The sequence below is a fragment of the Simochromis diagramma genome, unplaced genomic scaffold, assembly GCF_900408965.1.
Source record: "Simochromis diagramma unplaced genomic scaffold, fSimDia1.1 OVJJ01000024.1, whole genome shotgun sequence".
NCBI classification, from domain to species: domain Eukaryota; kingdom Metazoa; phylum Chordata; class Actinopteri; order Cichliformes; family Cichlidae; genus Simochromis; species Simochromis diagramma.
In genome coordinates, this window is record NW_024387332.1 from 2,351,855 (window position 1) to 2,371,615 (window position 19,761).

At 45.2% G+C, this 19,761-nt stretch overlaps 1 protein-coding gene across 5 annotated transcripts in view; it reads right to left on the reverse strand.

Annotated features, from left to right (window-relative positions):
• usp32 (ubiquitin specific peptidase 32) overlaps positions 1–19,761 on the reverse strand; it is a 68,433-nt gene that overhangs the window by 12,342 nt on the left and 36,330 nt on the right. For 2 of the 5 annotated variants that reach the window (XM_040006444.1, XM_040006446.1), the window contains exons 6-22: positions 14,289–14,420; positions 14,020–14,127; positions 13,589–13,704; positions 12,277–12,339; positions 11,875–11,958; positions 11,710–11,771; positions 11,504–11,606; positions 10,524–10,710; positions 10,242–10,420; positions 9,583–9,723; positions 8,775–8,940; positions 6,481–6,635; positions 5,549–5,630; positions 5,391–5,465; positions 2,321–2,459; positions 2,060–2,165; positions 1,706–1,879 (exon numbers count right to left, since the gene is read on the reverse strand). In XM_040006444.1, coding sequence (XP_039862378.1) covers positions 1,706–1,879; positions 2,060–2,165; positions 2,321–2,459; positions 5,391–5,465; positions 5,549–5,630; positions 6,481–6,635; positions 8,775–8,940; positions 9,583–9,723; positions 10,242–10,420; positions 10,524–10,710; positions 11,504–11,606; positions 11,710–11,771; positions 11,875–11,958; positions 12,277–12,339; positions 13,589–13,704; positions 14,020–14,127; positions 14,289–14,420 — 2,072 coding nt within the window. The remainder of the gene's footprint in view (positions 1–1,705; positions 1,880–2,059; positions 2,166–2,320; positions 2,460–5,390; positions 5,466–5,548; positions 5,631–6,480; positions 6,636–8,774; positions 8,941–9,582; positions 9,724–10,241; positions 10,421–10,523; positions 10,711–11,503; positions 11,607–11,709; positions 11,772–11,874; positions 11,959–12,276; positions 12,340–13,588; positions 13,705–14,019; positions 14,128–14,288; positions 14,421–19,761) is intronic. The other 3 variants (XM_040006449.1, XM_040006447.1, XM_040006445.1) reach the window with 2 other exon arrangements.

The following is a 19,761-nucleotide window of genomic DNA, read 5'->3' on the forward strand; positions in this document are numbered from 1 at the left end:
ACAATAAGCAGCGTTGGGGAGTAATCGAGTACATGTACCAGCGTTATTCAAAATACAAAACACGAGTAACTGGATTCTGTTACAGTTACCGTTTAAAAAGGCTGTATTCACAATACAGTTACTTTGTTGAAATAAAGGGATTACTCGGCGTCTTTTCCTGTTTCATACGTTAGGCTGCCCCCTCTCTATTTCTTCATAATTCCACGCCGGTGGAAACCAAAACACGCGAGGCTCAATCTCATGGCTCATAATGGCGTGAAGGAATGTTTTTTTAAATTATTGTTCAAAAATGATTTAATATGAAGGCAACAGGCAGAGTGTTACAGCCCAGCTGTAAGTAAGCTGTTAAGACTGGACTGTACGCTGTGCTCGTGTTTTCCTCCCAAACAATAAGTTCTGTTGGAGCAGCCTTTCAACGCTTCTCTCTGTCTCTCACTAGCAAAGTCGACCCAGACAACAAAGTAAAGCTAGTTTTCAGCTACGAGCCCGACACGAACCCGACGTATTAGCCAGAGGTCCCTTTACTACGGTTCGGAGCCGTGGACCTGTTTTATATACGCGCGGAATAGTTTTCTATACGAGATCCCTGCAAAACGTGCAGCCTTACCTAATGTCCACCTACTGTTACTCATTTATATTAAGATTTAAACATCTAGCTGCTAGTGGTGTGGAGAGTAACCTTCAGTAACAGTAATAAATCACACAGCAATAGGACATTCATGTAGTTGTAAACAGCATGATAATATATTAAGTAATCCAAAGTATTCAGAATACGTTACTCTCACTGAGTAACGTAACGGAATACATTATAAAATACATTTTGGGGCATGTAATCTGTAATCTGTAGTGGAATACATTTGAAAAGTAACCTGACAATAACTTAACATACAACAATAATGTAACCAGTGTCTGAGCAGAAGCTTCCTGTTAAATATGCACGTGAGAGAGCAGCGGAGGCCAGTGGACAGCTGTGATCAGCCTTTTCCACTGAAGGAAACATGAAGCCTGATGAATACCAGGTAAGCTGTGGGTTGCAAGAACGCCCTCATTTTTTTGCAATTTCTGGAAAAAAAACGCGTCTCCTGTCCTTAAATCTCAGGGTGCTACGAAACAACACTGACGCAATATTTGGCAACTTCCAAACGTTAGCCGAGATCACCTGCAGCGAGGCTGCGGGGCTCCGATTGTCCTGCAACATTACGCCACAGGGACACGTACGGACTCAGTATTTCACTCAGTGCTGTAACGTTCTTATGAACATGATCACTCTTGCATTCACTCGTATGAAGCTCTCAGCTTTTACTTGTACAGTGAATTAAGCACAGCCGGCTTCCCTGACAGGAGTGTTTGTTCATCTTTAGAGTTTGAACTCAGTCGCTCGAGCAAAGATCCTGGAAGTCTCAACACAATTTACCCGGTTGAAGGCTATAGCTCACCTGGCTGTGCAGGTGAGGCTACTGCAGAGGTGTGGCTTTAAATCCCGCCCAGATCATTACCGACCAACCTTTGCTGCTACGTCTAATTAAAGGTTCTCTCTCTTTTGCTTGTTTTTATATTTATTATCTATCATTTGAATTAAAGCTCAGGGACTCCCCTGTTACAGTGTAATTACCTGAAATGTTTAAAATGATAATCCAGATATGTTTATTATCTTATCAACCAAAATAACTTATTCTTGCTCCAATTAATCAGTGTGAACTCTGACCTCAGAGGCCACCTCCCAGTCTGGCCGACCATCGCTGTCCTTCAGCTCCACGTACGGCTTCTCGTGGACTCTGTTCAGGTCTTCGTGGAGGCCGTCCAGGAGGAAGGCCAGCAGCTCCTGAGAGTCCTGCTGCTGGAAGCCATTGAAACGGGGGGCGTACTTTGCTATCGTCCACTAAAGCAGTGAATCATAAACTCTGATCAGAACATAAGCACGACAAAACATAGCTGAGCCAAAAATATCATACTAGCTAAGACAGTCCCACACTATTCTGTGGCCTCCTGTGGATGTGCACCCGCCTGCACATGAAACTCTTTTTGTGACTAATATATTGGAAATGCTGCAACTTCTCACCCTGAGTTTGAGTGGAGCTACATTCTTCTGTGTCCCACTCCACAGCTCCATCACCAGGTCGCCGTAACACTTGGCCATGTGACCTCGCATCCCAATAGGATTGGTTCTATTGATACACCAAAAAAACAAAAGTTAGTTAAAATGAAAATGTTTGTTTTTTCCCCTCATTGTTGTTTTGTATTCATTATGAACAGTTGGTTTTCTGTTTTTCTTTAAACTATATCCACAAATACTCAATAAAATATTTTGAATAAAAGGCACCTGTTGAGCTCGTAGAGGTGTCTCCCTGAGAGGAAGTAGTCTGTGAGAGGCTTGGTGTTGCTCACACACTGGATGCTCGAGTTCATGAAGCAGGTGTTGCCAAGGTTACTGAGGCCAGTCGCCCCTTTCTCTGTGGGAACTGTGTTGGGATACAAAGACGTGCTGTTCAGATGCTAAAATGCTTAACTGAAGAAAAAAAGAGTCATACATACAAGCACGTATGACTTCAATATGTTTTTTACATATGAGAATTTATGCTGGAGAATAAAGGACATGAGGCCAAACTGTCTTTGAACGCTTAGACAGGAGTCCTCAAAAAACAAACACCTAAACAAAGAAACAAAAAACCTTTGAACTCCAAGCACTTTTGCTTTACTTCAAAACAAACTTTATACAAATTTTAAAAATGGATCAAAGGGTTAAAGACATCCTTTTTTCCTCTTTAGACATAATTCTGTATAATTATTATTATTATTATTAAAATGTATTTAGTGATATAATCTGCACTGGTTATAGTTACTTCTTGGATTTTGGAGTTCAACATTTTCCAGAGCTCGGGCGCCGCTTTAGCTCACTAGACCAAGCAACCATATTGTGGTGGATTTTTGTGTGATATGTATAACTATGTAACTATTTACACTATATATCTATGTGCTCTGAACATATATATTTTAACTTTAACGTAGAGTGTTAAGCACAAGACATTTTGCTTCACCGAGGTTATTAAGGTTTTACAGTAACAGGGCAGTTAATGCTGTTGAGAGTTCGTCTGAATAACTCACTCTCCAGCTCCTGTAACTGACCTTCACTAATACACACTCAACATCTTTCATGCAGCATAACCAAAACAGTAACATTGTAACAGAGATCCTGAACACATCACGATAAAATATAATATGATATAATGATATAATCACACACACACACACACACACACACACACACACACACACACACACTTTGAACCCACACTGAAGTGTTTTTATATATGAGAAAGCATGTATGTTATAAGATTGTGCCACTTGCTGTATAAGATTTAATAATTAGGAGTAGGGATGGGTACCGGTATCCCGGTTCTGACATAAACGGTAGTAACCAGACCGAAAAGCAGCGCACATTTCGGTGCTTTTTTTCCCTGAGCTGTGATACACTTCTAGCCAATCATTTTACGTTTCCGAGGATAGTAGGCGGGCCCAGGTACGTACGTTCTTTTAGAGCAGAGCTACAGATTAAAAATGCCCAAGGCGAAGCGGTCAAAAGTCTGGCTGTACTTCACAGCAAAAGATGCAAACTCAGCAGCCTGCAACAAGTGCTTTAAGGTGATACTGTGATACTGTCAAAGGAGGTAACACCTCAAATCCGATGAAACACCTGGCGACGCATAGCATTTTTTTCAAAAGCCGAAAAATGCACCGTATTTGATAGCTTGCTGCGAGACCTCACACCGTGCACATCTACTGCGGGTGTGGTGCCTGTTATCGACCCGGAGTTAGCAACATCCCCCAAAAACCCGACGAGGAGAGTCCTGCCCCTAGCCCTGACAGTGTAGCAGAAATGATGACGGATGATGATGCAGCAGCAGCCGTTCTTCTCTGCGTGAGTAGCTTAATGTTGTTCGTGTGTAATTTACGTTGAGTAGGCTAACCACGTTATTACATTAATGCATGTAAGGTGAACTAGCAAACATCATCATAGCTACATGCAGCTGTCTTCTTGTTTGATGGCAGATACTCCCTTCACCCTGGCCAAAAAGGCTAAAATGACCAAAGAAAAAAGTGGAAAACAGCTAAACATGAGAGGTTTTTTGGACAAAGTTGTGTTTTCTTTCAATTGTTAAAAAAGCATGCTTCAGACCCAAGAGTGCAGAAAAGGCTAACATTGTTATCTTTTTAGAAAAAAAGCAGAAGAACATGAGAGGTTTTTGGACCAATTCTGTGTTCTCCATTCTTTAAGCACTGGTTCGAGCACCGTTTAAGCACCGGCACCATTTCAAAAGTACCGGTTTGGCACCGGTATCGGATAAAACCTAAACGATACCCATGCCTAATTAGGATTAATGTGTGATGTTTGACCGTGTCATGACCTATTGTGATAAGCCAGAGCAGGGGGTAGCCGGAGTCCTGACTGGCCTCTGGCCAAGACCTTGGCCGCTACCTGACCCCTGCAGCTGTGTTTGGATGGGTGGGAAAGTTACCCAGCAGCAGAGGGCGGGGATACTGGTCCAGAGGACACCCCCAGAGCTCTTTTTCCTCCTGCTGCTGCCTCCTGTCCGTCTTGGTGTTGCTCTGCTGTCTGTGCTTAAGGCTGTACACCCCGGGGTTTTGCTTTGCTTGCTTTCTGCTTTGCAATTTTCTTGCTAAATGTCTGTATGTATTTTTCCTGCTGTTCATATGATTCAGTGTATTAAACCCTGTTCCAAGAATTCTACTCTTTTCCAGAGCATCTTTTTGAGTGTCTTGATTTTAATTGGATCTAAAGAGGTTGGATCTCCACATCGTTGGTGGGAGAAGGTTATCAGGGTGGCTTCAAAATATGCGACCACAATATGAGGCCGTGTGGCTGAGAGCGGCCGGCCCGGGTTCGAATCCGACCCGTGGCCGTTTGCCGCACGTCTCCCCCCCGCTCTCTCGTCACTCTACCCTTTCAAATAAAGCTGTACAAAGGCCAAAAAATGATCTCCAGAGCCTTTTCTTTAGAGGCAAAAGCAGAACAAACATTACAGCTTTCACCAAAGCGGCGTGCTCTAACCATCAGGATATCATGGCGTGAGCTCGCTGAGAAACAGTATTTTGGATGTTTGTGTTGCGATTTCTTTCTCAGTTTCATTCCTGTTACCCCGCGCTGCTGTAACCCTTTACGAGCCAAACCTGTGTGAGCACTCGACTGTGCTCGGTCCACTCTGCAGCTCCCCCTTACATCTCTGACCTCAGAGAGGGCTTTGAGATTTCTGCTGTTTCACTGCTGTGATTCCACACTGATGACTGTAAGATTTAAACGTCACACCTGTCTGCTATAGTTAGCATCCTATCAGAGCATGCCAGCGGTTGCACAGTGCGCTCTTTAAACTTACCTTTGTGTCTGTCCATCTTACTACTGTTGGCAATGAAAGACATTTCCTCAGGCCAGCTCATGTCTTTGTTCCTGACTGTGGAGAAACAAAAGACATGTTTGTTCCACTCTGCTGTGCCGTGATACAGAACGATCAGCAACTCTGGGGAGAAACAACACCTTCAATAACCAGCTGCTGCTCATCCTGGATCTTCAGGCTTTCCAGTGTGTGATCTTCATCATCCAGAAGTGTGAGGTAGTTCTAGTGGACAACAGGTAAAGGAAACAGGAGAAGATTGGTTGCAGTTCATATGCTGTTTAATAACTTTTGACTTCTTTCAGCACTGGGCTAACAGCTCTGCTCAGCTTTCTTCTGTGTCAGCTTATTTTAAAAGCAGCTGTAGTCTGGGCCGGGTTAATCTGCAAGAAGGTCCTGGGGGGCAAAACGATCTGCTGGGCCACAGACTGCTCCACACTGAACGAATGCACAAGTTCAGACTTACCACCACCCCTAACTTTCAGCTACATAATAATGTCTACAGGAAGCATCTAGCACTCTGCTTTGTAGCAGCAGTGCTTCCTGCAGGAGATTTAAGCTTTCTTCAATAGAAATGGGATTTAGGGAACAACACAAGGCTTTTAAAAGCAGTGGATTTCTCCCTGTTAAACATACTTTCATGCAGTTGGATGTGCGCTTTGGGATTCTGTGATAAGTGTTCTGACACTGGGAATACATTTTCCTTTGAAATGCATTCAGTGTGCTGCAGAAAACTCTAATAAAGGTTCCTATGGCCTCCATAAACAATAATCTCTCCAGGTCTGTCCAGCACTCTCATCTGAAGCTCTGTCCTACGAAACGCTTTTCTTCTCCGTTTTCCTTTTAAGCATCTCATCAGCTCCATGACAGTAAAGCTCCTTAATAACGCTGCAAACATCTGGGCCTGTTGTGTTTCTGGTTGTTCTCTACTTTCTCTGGAAACTTGAACCAAAGCAGACATTGGCTAACATATATCTGATATCTCATCAGAGCCCAAAAATATAACAACAGTGTGTGTGTGTCTCAAAGTCCAGGGTTAAATAGCGGGGATCGCTGTGAGAGATTTGATCCTCACCTCACTGTTGTAGAGCCAGAGCCTCATGTCCTCCTCCTTGATGCGGAGCCTTTGCGACAGGTACAGGTGGATGTCCTTAATGGTGCCCATGCGGCTGAAGCAGCCCGTGTAGGCCAGCATCCTCTTCAGAGGAGCGTTGGGGGATGGCACGTTACCTGCTCGAAGAAAGCAACAGTGACATACCCCAGCCACGCTCGGATGCAATTATTCATTCACACTAATGTCTGTTCCCATTGGCTCTCACATAATCACTGTTTATCTGTTCACAGGTTGGCAGAACCAAACAGCTGATCGGTACCAACAGCAGCATGTTGCTGACTGAGGATTAGTTGTAAGAAAGCAGCAAGAAAAGGGCAATCAGTGCAGGTTTGATTGGTCAATCAACTTAGTGAATTTAGAGGACTGTGTGTGGATTAAATCAAACACAAACCAGGCAACATTAGTCCTGTTACAATCGAGATTGATTGGAGGGTTTTTCATGTGCACAGCTTTGTAATTAAGCATCCTATAAACTTGGTGTGATGCTTCACTGCCGCCTACAGCTGTCAGGATGACATTCTGTGGAATATGAGGTATAAATTAGATCTACAGTATATCAGATACTCGACTCCATGCCTAACAAAGGTCTGAATGCCCAGCAATGACAGCGGCTGCTCAGATAGCGTGAGTCACGATGGAAGCTAAAACTCAGCGGGCTCTGTGAAACCTGTAACCAGAAACTTGATCTGTTGACTTGATTAGTGCCGGCAAGCTCGGGGTGAGCGCCGAGCATCTCCGATCTGATTACAGCTCGAGTGACTACGCACGCCTACGCATTTCGCCTCGTCATCTCGCCGCAGTGGGGCATCTTTTGTTTACAGGTGTCCATTTATACACTATGCAAGAGAGAATGAACCGCTGAGCTGAAAATCAGGCATCACTTACTGTGTGAGTGGGTGGGTCTATAAATAGAGTCAACTGGGAGCGTTTTACCTCATATGGCTGAGCAGCCATCTACCTACAGCTCACTCACACCTGCTGGAAAAGATTTGTTTGGGCGACCGTGGCTCAGGGGGTTGGGAATCGCATCTGTAACCGGAAGGTCGCCGGTTCGATCCCTGGGCTCTCTGTCCTGGTCGTTGTGTCCCTGGGCAAGACACTTTACCCTACTTGCCTACTGGTGTTGGCCAGAGGGGCCGATGGCGCGATATGGCAGCCTCGCTTCTGTCAGTCTGCCCCAGGGCAGCTGTGGCTACAACCATAGCTGCCTCCACCAGTGTGTGAATGTGAGAGTGAATGAATAGTGGTATTGTAAAGCGCTTTGGGTGCCTTGAAAAGCGCTATATAAATCCAATCCATTATTATTATTATTATTAAGAATCTGGAGAAAGAAACTACTGACAAAGCTAAAAATCAATATTGGGCTGCAAGCTGTCACTGCCATGTGTTCATGTCACCCAGTAATTAGAAATGAAGGTTGAAGTTCTATCAAACAGAAAGTGCAGAAAGTTACAGTGAAGTTAGAACCTGCAAGTGCACTGGAACAATGTGCTGCACGCTGCATGTATTACCACAGCGTGGCTTCATACTAGTCGGGGCCCTAAAACGGCAGTCCAGACCTTTGACCGACTAAAAACACTTCTTAAAATAACTGAACACTGAAGACCCCACAGGAGCAGGCGGAGTCGTCTCGGACAAGAACGAAAGCATCACTGCTGTCCTCAGGTCTGTTTACAGGCTGCTGTTGAGACAGGAAGCTGCGTAGCTGTGAACTCGCTGCAGTCTCCGTGTTTTAAACGTGTTCAAAATGAGCTCATAGTTTTCTTAGTTTAAACATCTGACGTTGTCCACAACACGGATCTGTGAGAAAATCATTGGGTTTTTTTAGAATTGGGGACGTAACCATAGCAACAGGTTTTCTGCTGACAGGAAGCACATTTCTTTATGTGGTGATGGATAACGTTTAGAAACAGCTGCTGCTCCCTGTTTGGGGTTTTCCTGAAGTTTCCTGATTTTGGAAATTGTTCTGAAAGTCTTGCAGGGAGACTGAGGCGACTGCGATTACGCCGCTCACTGCTCCACCTGCTAAATAACACTACGACGAGCTGTGTAGATGAAAATAAAATGGTTTGATTATTCCAGTGTTAGACTGATCAGCATTTCTCCTTTGTGCGCCGTGGGTTCACTCCAGAGAATCGCCTGGGTTGGATCAGTCAACTTAAAGAAGATTAACGGAGAGGAGGCGGGGGATGCGGGGTTGCTGAATGAAGCACTGTTCGACGGCTTGCTCTGGTCTTGCTGCAGGCTTACGTTACCTCTTGTGGGGGGTAAATTCGGTGGGAACATTCGCAGGCTGGTCATACCCATATTGACCCAGATGTTGGACTGGGGGGAGCGCGTGGCCGGCTGCTGGCGAAGGAAGAGGAGGTAGCGGGGGAAGAGTTCCAGCTCCGGCTGGCCTGTCTTACTTTCCAAGATTACCTGCAGGGGAAGGAATTTCAAAGGCCCATGAAACATTCTTGTACTAATAATCAACATAAAACACAAGAGACATGCAGCACATCTGAATATAAACCTTTTTTCTGCACTCTTAACTTTAATCTGCACTTAAATCTGAAACCATGTGACTTCTACGCAGCTAAAGCGGAGTACAATAAATGCACGTAATACTAGTAAAGTAGGATATTTACTGAGAGAACATGTGCTTACTATCTGCATGTTACTGAAGTTCAACAGATGACCTTATGTACAATATAAAGCCCCCTGAGGAAACTGTTGTTGTGATTTGGAGCTTTATAAATAAAGTTGAATTTGACGGCAGTGTGGTAACCCGTGGAAACGTCATCAGTGCTAATGACTGTCACAGTCGTGGTTCTCTGTGCATGCTTGGATAAAAGCGAGGGAGTACAAAAACACACATTTGCTGTATTTATTTTTATTGAATTTGTATAGAAAGCAGCTACTTTTTAACTTCCAGTGCACTTATCAGTTTTGCCTACACACTCATTTGTTTGCTCATGGATGACCTGCTCCAGCCCAGCAGCTGATTGATTATTCCCAGGTACTGCATCACAGTGAAAGTGAAGTTTATTAGCTTGTGAGTGGTTTGCTGTGTTCACTCACCGGTCGCGGCAGGCTGAGGTTGGCACCGTACCAGTGGTAGAGCGCCCGCCACACAGGCTCTGGCACCGTCTCAAAGTCTCTACGAGGCAGCAGCTGCAGGGAGCGTTTTAGCCTGCCGCCCTCCATAGTTAACGTGGGCGCCTGCACAGGACACGGGACACACATCAGCATTCGAATAAGGGCACAAAGACGCTGGTCTGTCTCTCTGAATTACGCATAATAAAAAGAGACAGCACCCTGATGCTACACACAAGCAGAAATGCTGCGATGATTACAGAAAGATAAGACAAAAGGAAAGAGAGGTACCATCTGGCCCCGCGGAGCCTTTGCCAGCAGATGAGGAGCGACTCCAAAACAAACCGAGAAAGAATCTGGTGGATACGGTTTGGGTTTGTTTACACGTGCTAAAGATTGCAGACGCCCTCATTGTCAAAAGCCAGGACCACATCTGTCTGTTAGACGCAAAGCTTTGTAAAACATGATGCGCGAGCACCACCCAGAATGCAAATCAGGAGGGAGTGCAACGCTGCTGGAATGAGCGGCTTCTCTGAGCTCGTGTGTCAAACATACGCTTCAGCTGAGCTGTGAACGTGATACGGGACGCGCGCTATGCCTGAAAAGCTGCGACCTTATTACAGCCATACTGAGTTAGTCCTTGCCTTCATGGGGTCAGTGGTGACCAGAGGCTGGTTGTCGATGGCTCCGGGTCTTTGTGCTGCCAGCTGGGAGGGGAGGTGGCCGTTGGCTCCAGAAAAACACTGATTGTTGTTGTCTGAGACGTTGTGCTGACGTGCGAAACAGCTCTCTGTGGCTGAGGCTACCTGTGGGCTCAGTGCTGCTGAGACAGAGAGGGAGCAGAGCAAATACATAGTACAAAAATAACACCCATGATTTTCATTTTGATCTACAATCCGTTTCTATAAAGAGATGTGCGGACTGACCAGTTTCTGTAGCCTCTGAGGCGCTGGACACGGCATCGGGTGACCTCTCCTCGGTGGGGCTGACGTGGCCGGACGTGGCCGGTCCTCCCAGGCTTTCAGGGAGGGCAGGCTCAACGGTGGCCGTGGCCATTGGAGTTCTGTGTGAGCTCAGGATGGACGGCTGTTCCACCACGATGCCCTTATGCTCCTGAGGGGAAGACGACCCAATTGGCAAGATTGTTTACCGTGAGAGCCGCTATCACGTTTTATCTTACTGGCTGATGGTCACTGCTTCTGTCCCAGTGAAGTTACAGCACAAGATGCAACGATGAGTCTGACACACTGACTGGAAGTGCATGAATGGAAACAGAAACTGTCGCAGATGTTTTTAAGTGGGGGAAAATATAAATACATATACCACTGCTAAATCGCACACACCCGAGACATATATAAATAATAACAGGACAGCTGTCACGCATGTAATGGCCTGTAGCTAAGCTTTGTAGTGATGTATGAAAGTGAATGAGAGGTGAAGGTGAAAACAGGGCACTCGACTTTAAAAGGCCCCGGATAAACAAATGTATGGAGTAATGAGATTGTGACCAGTTCCCGTTTCTGTGCAGAAAAGGCGACTCAAAGAGTGTCAGCTGAATATTCGATCCTGTGCTGTTCACCGCACAGCATCACGGGACGCTGCCTAACATATGTTAACCACAGTGCTGTCAGCTATTAGCAGCTATATTTAACGCTTTCCCCATAATGACAATGTTTGACAACCTCCCCGTACCCTTAATGACAAGTTGTGACATCTTGGTACATATCAGAGGTGGTGTGACGACCATCAGAACAGGTTCCAGGTGTTAGACAGAGATCAGACTCATTTCTAACGCGCGCTCAATCATTTTGCTCCCGACGCCAGAAACCTGCTCAGCTCAGAAAACAGAAACAGACGTCTGAGGGGAAAAGAGCTCAATAAAATCTCCCGTTAATGCACTACTTACATATTTAACGTAGTCTTTCCACTGCTGCCACCACAGCATCGAGATGAGGAACCAGTTCTGGCCTTGCTGCAGCCCATGTCTGCTCTCCCTCTCTAACCAACCCCTACACACACACACAAAGGAGAAAATCACAAATCAAATGAGAAACATCGAACAGACCTTTCAACCAAACAATGACTGGACAGGTGGCGAGGACAGGTACGTACCTGATGATTTGCCCCTCCTCCTCTGGAGTAGCAGGCCTGAGCCCCAGGACTATGTGGCACACCTGAACCGAGATAAAGATGAAAATACACGAGGATAACGAATAAATACTCAACTTCAATGTGAACACGGTGTGAGTTTTAAGACCGTAGCATCTGGGTGCTGACCTGAAAAAGCAGGTTCAGGAACTCGTTGGCCAAAGCGCTCTTTACACTCCAGATCTGGTAGTCCTCGAGGGTCAGGTGACCCAGCTGGTGGAGAGTGAAATAGAACCAAGGCGAACATAATCAGGCACGCAACTCTGAAAATAAACACTGCTGTGACACCTTCGAATAGCTGTGGGTAAGATAAGGTGGCTGAGGACTGCGAGGTTATTGTCAGTGAGCAGCCAACACTCACACGGCCGCGTGAAAAGTGTTTGCTTTTTCTGAATGAGAGCAATGATTTCTTTAAAGCTGCAGACGCTTTAAAAGCCTTAAAAATTAATCATGAATACTAATGAGCATTTATGTATTTAGAGGTTTTGCACAGGACTGTGTACCAAGGACGATAACATGGAGCTGTCTTACCTTAGTTGTGTCGTGCATCTTTAGGATGTCTTCTACTATGTCTGACACACTACTCTGCAGCTCCTGCAACAGCAACACAATAGATCAGCATGCAGCAAAACACAGTAAGCGCCTCGTCTTAACCTCCTCCAGATCTGCAGCAGGCCATCACTGAGCTCCCGGACAGTCTGACGCGCAACCTGCTGACACTCGATGCTCTGATGTCTCAGACTTGGATTTAGGTTGGGTGAGCATGGGAGCAGTGGACGGCACCACTTCGTTCATCCTTTGGTACCTGACTGCGCGTTTGCACCACGTGGGGCCGGGCATTGTCGTGCACCAGTAAGAACCCACTACACCAGAGCAGGGTCTGACAGTGGGTCAGTGGAGTTCATGCTGGTACCTGATGGCAGCCAGGGTGCCGTTAACTAGCCCGTAGAGGTCTGTATGTCCCTCTGTGGATATGCCCCCCTACTGAACAAGGTTACATGCAACAATGTTCTCCATGACTCATTCAGACCCTTTTACATCTGTCACATGTGCTCAGGGTGAACCTGCTCTCATCTGTGAAAAACAGAAGGTGCCAGTGATGGACAGTGGTGGACCAGTGGTGGACCAGTGGAGGATGATGGGCTCTCAGGCCACCGTCATGAAGGTTGTTTGGTCAGAGACATTCACACCAGTGCTGGAGGTCATTTTGTAGCTCTGGCGGTGCTTATCCTGTTCCTCCGTGCACAAAGGAGCAGATACCGGTCCTGCTGATGGTTAAGGACCTTCTGGAGTCGTGTCCAGCTCTCCTAGAGTAACTGTCTGTCTCCTGGAATCTCCTTCATGTTCTTCAGACTGTGCTGAAGCAAACAGCAATCCTTCTGGCAATGGCAAAATATTGATGTGCCATCCTGGAGGAGTTGAACTACCTGTGCAACCTCTGCAGGGTCCAGGTATCGCCTAATGCTACCAGTAACGCCCCTAGCCAAATGCAAAACTAGTGAAAAAAACCACACACGAGGGAGAAATATCAGCTGTTAAACCAATGCTGATAGTGGAAAAGTTCACAAAGAGAACAAATTTACAGATTTACATTCTATTTATGCTGAATGTGCATATTTGCATACGTCTCTTAAACAGATCAGAAAATATTTTGTTATCAGAAAAAGAAAAACCTCTCCCACTCACAAAACCCTGACTGCTATAATTACCTTCCACAGTTAAAAGAACAGAGCACAGTTCTGTGCATGAGTCAGGTTCCAGTAGGCATAAACATGAAAGTTCACCCTTGATCGCTCTGGAGGGTTGTGTGTGCGCGTGTGCGTGACAGTGTGAGTTTACTTACAGGGAGTAAGTCTGTCCGATTGTCCTTCCACACCTCCAGCAAGGCCACCACCATTTCATGAAGCTCATCTCGAGACAGAACCCCATCACGGTCCACATCAAACACTTTAAAGCAAACTGGAAGTGAAAGAGACCAAAAAGACGTTTATGATGTTGATGAAGCACCACACCGATGCATCGTGCCGTTCAGTGTACGAGCAGGAAATCCGACACGCTGCCACTGCTGCCAGTGCAAATGTAATTTCAAGCACCAGTGGAAGTCCTGATGAGAGCGGTCCATGACTGTACCGACCGATCGGGACTTTCTTTAAGGAAAAAAAAAAGACATTTAAACCCTGGATATCAGCTTCAACTGAGAAACGGGCTTGTTATGGGCAGCGGTGGGACTTGTGTGGGGTGTCTGTGTGGATCTGAATCCACAGCGAGCCTTACATTTCTGTCTCTCAGCAACAGGCCCCCTGCAGCATGCGGAGAGCCCACAAGAGATCTCTTTAAAGTCGATGTGATTGTCCCGATTTTCATCGAAGGCGTGAAACAAGCCTAAAAAACAAGATCAACAACACATAACATTAGGCACGCTTAAAGCAGGTCGTGTTCTCTGCTGAGGTCGCGTATTCAAAGTGAGAACGCCACTTTGGTCTCGTTTCTTCATCATTATTGCAAAGCTATGCAGATATGAAACTGAGTAAGTATCGTCTTACCTTCACTCAGTGACGCATGAATAGGAGGAGAGACGAGAGGAACGAAGGTTTCCAAGTCAAAGCGGCCGGTCCTGGACTGAGCTTTCAGCAACCAGTAGCGCTTCTCCAAGTCTATAATGTCAGACTCCTCCACTGCAGGAGATGCACAGAGACGGGCAGTCAGATATTTGTCACTGAAGGATCGTACTGCAGGCGAATGTTGCACAGTGACATTTGATTGAGCAGTTTCTCCACACTTTCCAAGAATTAGGAACAGCAAATCAGAAAGTTTTTATGAGACAGGTTTAAAGCCTGTTTGGACTTTCTAAAGTCAACGCATTCATCCAGAGACTGCCAACATATACATAAAGTGAAAACGAGACAAATGCAGAAGAACAAAATAAACCAAAAAACAAAAACTATATTTCTTCCTGAGACTGGCTCCAGGACGTCCGGTGTGCTAACACAACCGGCTGGGGTCCATCCACCGTTTCTGGGGTGTTGGTGTTTCTGCATCACTAAATGGAAGCACGGGACAGATGAGGTGCTGTGGTACAGAACAGCCAAGAACACGAGAGCCAAACGTCGTGTTCTGTTAGTCTGTTGCTGGGAACTCATAAACAGGTGTGTTAGTCTGTACACTGCTGCTCACAGTTGATTAAATCAGCATGCCAAACAAGCTAGCTAGTATCAGCTGATAACTTCACTCCACCCCCTTTTGCTCAAGGTCACTTCAAAATGTCACGTTGGAAGCTGACGGAGCCGTCTGTGTTTTTATTTCAAACAATATTATCCTGGTTACAGTAACAAAACTATGGAACAGCTGCCACGCGGCTACACGGTTACTGTCCACGGCACTGAGCCACAGAGCCAAAACGAATGTGTGTAATTTAAAATGGAACAACACAAAGAAACAGTTGAAACACCGCAGATCTGAATTTGACCTGATTTCTGTAAATGACCAATCCAGCACCGTTGATGTGAGAATAGAAAGATAAAAGCAAACTGTATTTTAGATCGTCCAGGTGAAAGCTGTTTGCAAACATGCACTGCAGACCTGAACGTCTCTTTACACGTGAGGCGCATCAGCATGTCTAATGCAGGCAGATCAGCTGTTAATGCAGCCCAGCGTACATGAAGCATCTGCGTTAATCGTTATCTTTTTCTTTACAGGTTATTAAGATGTGTCGGCTAAAACTTCTAAACTTCAAACCTTCTTCTTGCATCTTCATTACTGATGCACATTTTTCTCACATCATGCAGCTCTAACTGAATTTTATTACTGTACCAACCATGCAAATGGAGAAAAATAACACCGTGTACTGAATCATAAATATGGTGCTTGAGGGCAAAGAGGAAAGAAAACACGGGAGCATGCGATCCATAAGTGATGCTGCTGACAGGTGAGGGAAGAACTTCTGTGGGAGTGTGGAGGAGCAACACGACACGAGCGCACACTCAGATACTTTATCGTACATCAGCAGAAGAAAGGATCTCCTGGGGAGAACCAGGCTGTCTCCACTGCCTCAGCAGAGCTCGGTCATTATCCTCCACTGAGAAACAGTCGGCCAGCTTCTGCTAGCAGCTCGTTTGGTTATGTTACCGTCCACGTTCACATCTTCTCCATGAGAACAGTCTAAAAGGATGAAGGTCGTTCTGTTTCCTTTCTGATTTCTTTAAACGGTTTAAATAACTAATACAGAATGAAAGCATTGCAACTGCTGCAAACAAAACAGTGACAAAAAAGTGTGTGAGAAGACACACGCTGAACACTAGTTCAGTATTTAAAGTGCTGTGTGTGTTTATGGCTTTAAGCACGTTGCTCAGTGAGACTGAGAAAGAACCAATAAATTGATAATATTGAGCCTATTTCATGTCAGCAATGAAAGCTGGCTAAAAAGACGACTTTGTGGTGTCACAACTCTCACTGATTATAACAGAGCGTTTTGTTAATGTTTAAAGACAGGTCAGGATGTTGTTCTTTCAGGTGTAGCCCAGGTGACGTTTAACCATCCGAAAGAAAGAAATATAAAAATTTATTCAAACGTATCATCGGAAATTTAATACAAGTCCACAAGTACAAATTTAGGGTCATATAAACTAATTATTGCTAATTAAGCAATTACATTTGGTGACCACACACACACACACACACACACACACACACACACCATCATCATCATCATCATCAGTAAACCCAGGGTAGGGTAATGCAATGAGCAATGGGAGAATTTGCCTCTGGTTGTCACAAAGTGATACGGATCAGACCGATATAGCACATGAAGCTCCGCCCGGGGTAACAACCAGCCTCCTCCTTTAACTTTCTAATCTGCAGCTTAAGCTAACTGGATTCAGCAGCTAGTCAGCTAGCCTGTGGCAGGTAGCCAAAACGATAATAGTTGTCAAACGCAGACGTATGAATCAAACGGCCGGCACTTCCTGGTAGAAACTGGACTGTGGATTCTCGGTCAGGTGGGCTGAAAGCTTGTTTTTAGCAGCTACGGGTAACAAACAGGTTGCAGTGATGGGAGGCAGGTGAAGCTGAAGCCCAGACTTCTCTCTGACTCAGAGAAGGTTTTTATAACTCTCTGTAGTAAAGACACGGACGTCAACACAGCTCCACAACCTTTCTCACTTCCTGGTTCAGACATTTAAAGTTAAAGGAAACACTGAATACAAAACGAATGATTTACACCAGGGACTGTACGGAGACGGCATGGAGGAAATGATACAAGCCAGAAATATTACTGAAGGCTCTGATTCAGTCAAATGACGGTCTGACTGCTAATCTATAAAACTCACGAGGCTCACTTTGGATCCACTCCTGCACATCTCCCATCCACCATAGGCTCACTTCTACAAACACTGGCGTAGACTCGAAGACACACAAGAACCATTCTTTGCTGGATTTAACGTCTTTATAATGATGATGAGCTTCAGTTTAGCAGTCTTCTCTTCTGAGTATGTGCATTAACTTTTACAGAGCCCAAGGACCTGCACTGCTGCTATGCTAGATGTGCTACTCAGATGCTGGTACGCATAAATCTACCAACGAAAAACAAATCCAGGTACTTTTCATTTGAATGACAAAACTGATCTGATGACGGGCCGTTACACGTCATGGCGCCCTGCAGGTCTGATACCCACCCAGAGGTGCTACTCTGTCCGAGTGGCAGCAGAGATACCATACCATTATCCAGGGAACATCCTTACACAGGTGTTGCCACCGCCAGTACGTAGCACAGCAAAACTCCCCGCATCAGCTGCCTGGAAGGTTATTTCCAAGGATTTCTACTCAAATAACTCCAAGATAGCATCCAAGCTAGCACGTTAGCAGCAGATTCACCGTGCTAAGCTCCGCCGCGAGTCACGCTTTATGTTCTCGTTCTGGAGAGTCATGAACCAGGGCTGTGTCAGTCACGCTCTCTCTTCATCTCACACTCACAAATACAGATCAAGAGACGCAAAGGTAAGAGGATAAGCTGGAAGCAGCCAGATTAAAGACAACCTCAGCTTCTCTGGACAACACAGCTTCTTTGCAGCCATCTGAACTTAACAGGCTAAATTTACTTCTTGGTCTTGTGAAAACACTGACCTACAGCAAACAACAGAACGTGCTTTTGTTTGACGTGCCAGCAATCACTGCTGTTCGTACGATCGCTCCATCGTTACTCTCACTGTAACTGTGAGACGCAAATGTGGAAAACTGAGCTAAAAGCCACAAACCAATGTGACACACCCACATGCATCTCTCTGTGTTTGTGGAACAATGTGGATCTAAGGTATGATGAGGTCAGGGAATCATGTGGCATGAAGTTGGCTAAGAAATCGTTTTAGAATAAAGTTTTTAAAAAATCAGATTTGTGGAGACGTGTTGACAGAATAAGTGTACTGCTACATCACACACTACTGCTTTTAAAAGACTTTTTGCAAGCATAGACACACTATCACCTGCTTATGTCGATCTTAGTATGCGAGGACGTCCTCAACACAATAACAGTAACCAGTTTTTTTCTTTTCTTTTTTTGTCTCACACTCTTTGTCGTAGAGTAAAAACTTGCTGTTTCTGAGTGACGTAATCATGTTTTTAGACACACTGTGCTGTAGATCAAACGTCTGGGCTGGTAATAAGGCTTTGTATCTGCAAACCACAGCGTGTTTCTAAAGTGAACTGTAGGGTATGAAAAGGTTTGATTATCAAGCCTTTTTCAGCTCCTTCATTTTACACAAGCAAAGCAAAGTTTCTCTCATCAGGACAATATCTTTAAGGACTCGTGTAACGTCCTGTACTGCACACGCTGCACTATACTACACTTACTGACCCTGAACAGTCTTTCACAAACCAATCAGTAACACCAGGCAGAAATAAAACCACCCATTCAAATACTTTTGTTACATAAGAGCCGGCTGGGACAGAGGTGGCTGTCAGCATGAGAAGACACTCGACAGCATCAACATTCATGTTCTCTGGTTCAGACTTTGACAAGAACTCACGATTCATATGAAGGAGTGATGGAGTCACGAAGCTGGAAGACGACATGAAATAAGAATCGGGGTCAGTGGGTTTAAAAACAGCACGTTTTAAGTGTAACGCTGTCGGAGCTGGAACGCACGCCGGGAGACGTTTGTGGTGTTTCCTGAGACGTTTGCTCTCCAAGACCGAGGACGGAGGTGCAGGAAGAGGAAGATGGAAATGGGAAAATGTCCGTTTCACTCACTACGATATGGCAGAACATCACACAGTGAATCTATCACATCCCTGAAATATTTCACTTTTAGTCCCTGCTTTTTTATTTAACCTCCCACTGAAATTCAAAACCTCTTTCTTAAGGGAGACCTGGCCGAAACAGGCAGCAGCAAGTATCTCACAGTTACAAATATTACACAATTAAACACAGGCAACAACAACAACACACACAAAATGACATCAGTCTCATTGAAACAGGTGTGGAAGGATTCTGAGTTTTAATTTTTCAGTGGTTCTGCAGCTCGGTCCAAGCCGAGGGTTCAGTTCGTGCAAACAGAACAGAAAGCAACAAGACGAAGAGAATAAGCACCAGCACGTTTCGCTGCTTCGAATTCAGGAACAAATATTTACAAATAATCAAACGTTCTGCGCGACCTACAATCAGACGGGGCTGCACCTTCACATGCAACAGGCTCCTCCCAGCAGCCCGTGTTTACTGGTATATGTCATCACCTTCTAGCAAGAAACCTCCACATCTTGGTAGCAGCTGCTGCTCGTATTAATGCAAACTTTATACCAACTTGTGGTTCCTGGTAGCGTCAGGAACACCATCAGCACAAACTGCATTCCCACCACTCAGAAGAGTCTGATGCTCTCCTTTTCCCCTTACAAACACTACTCTTCAAACCAGCTCTAACCTGCTGAAGTTTTATTTTTTTAAATCGTTTTATTTATTAATCCTCCCCTCCGCTTTAACAAGCTACAAGCCATCAATTTTCTTGGAGTAGTTTCACATTAAAAGCTTTC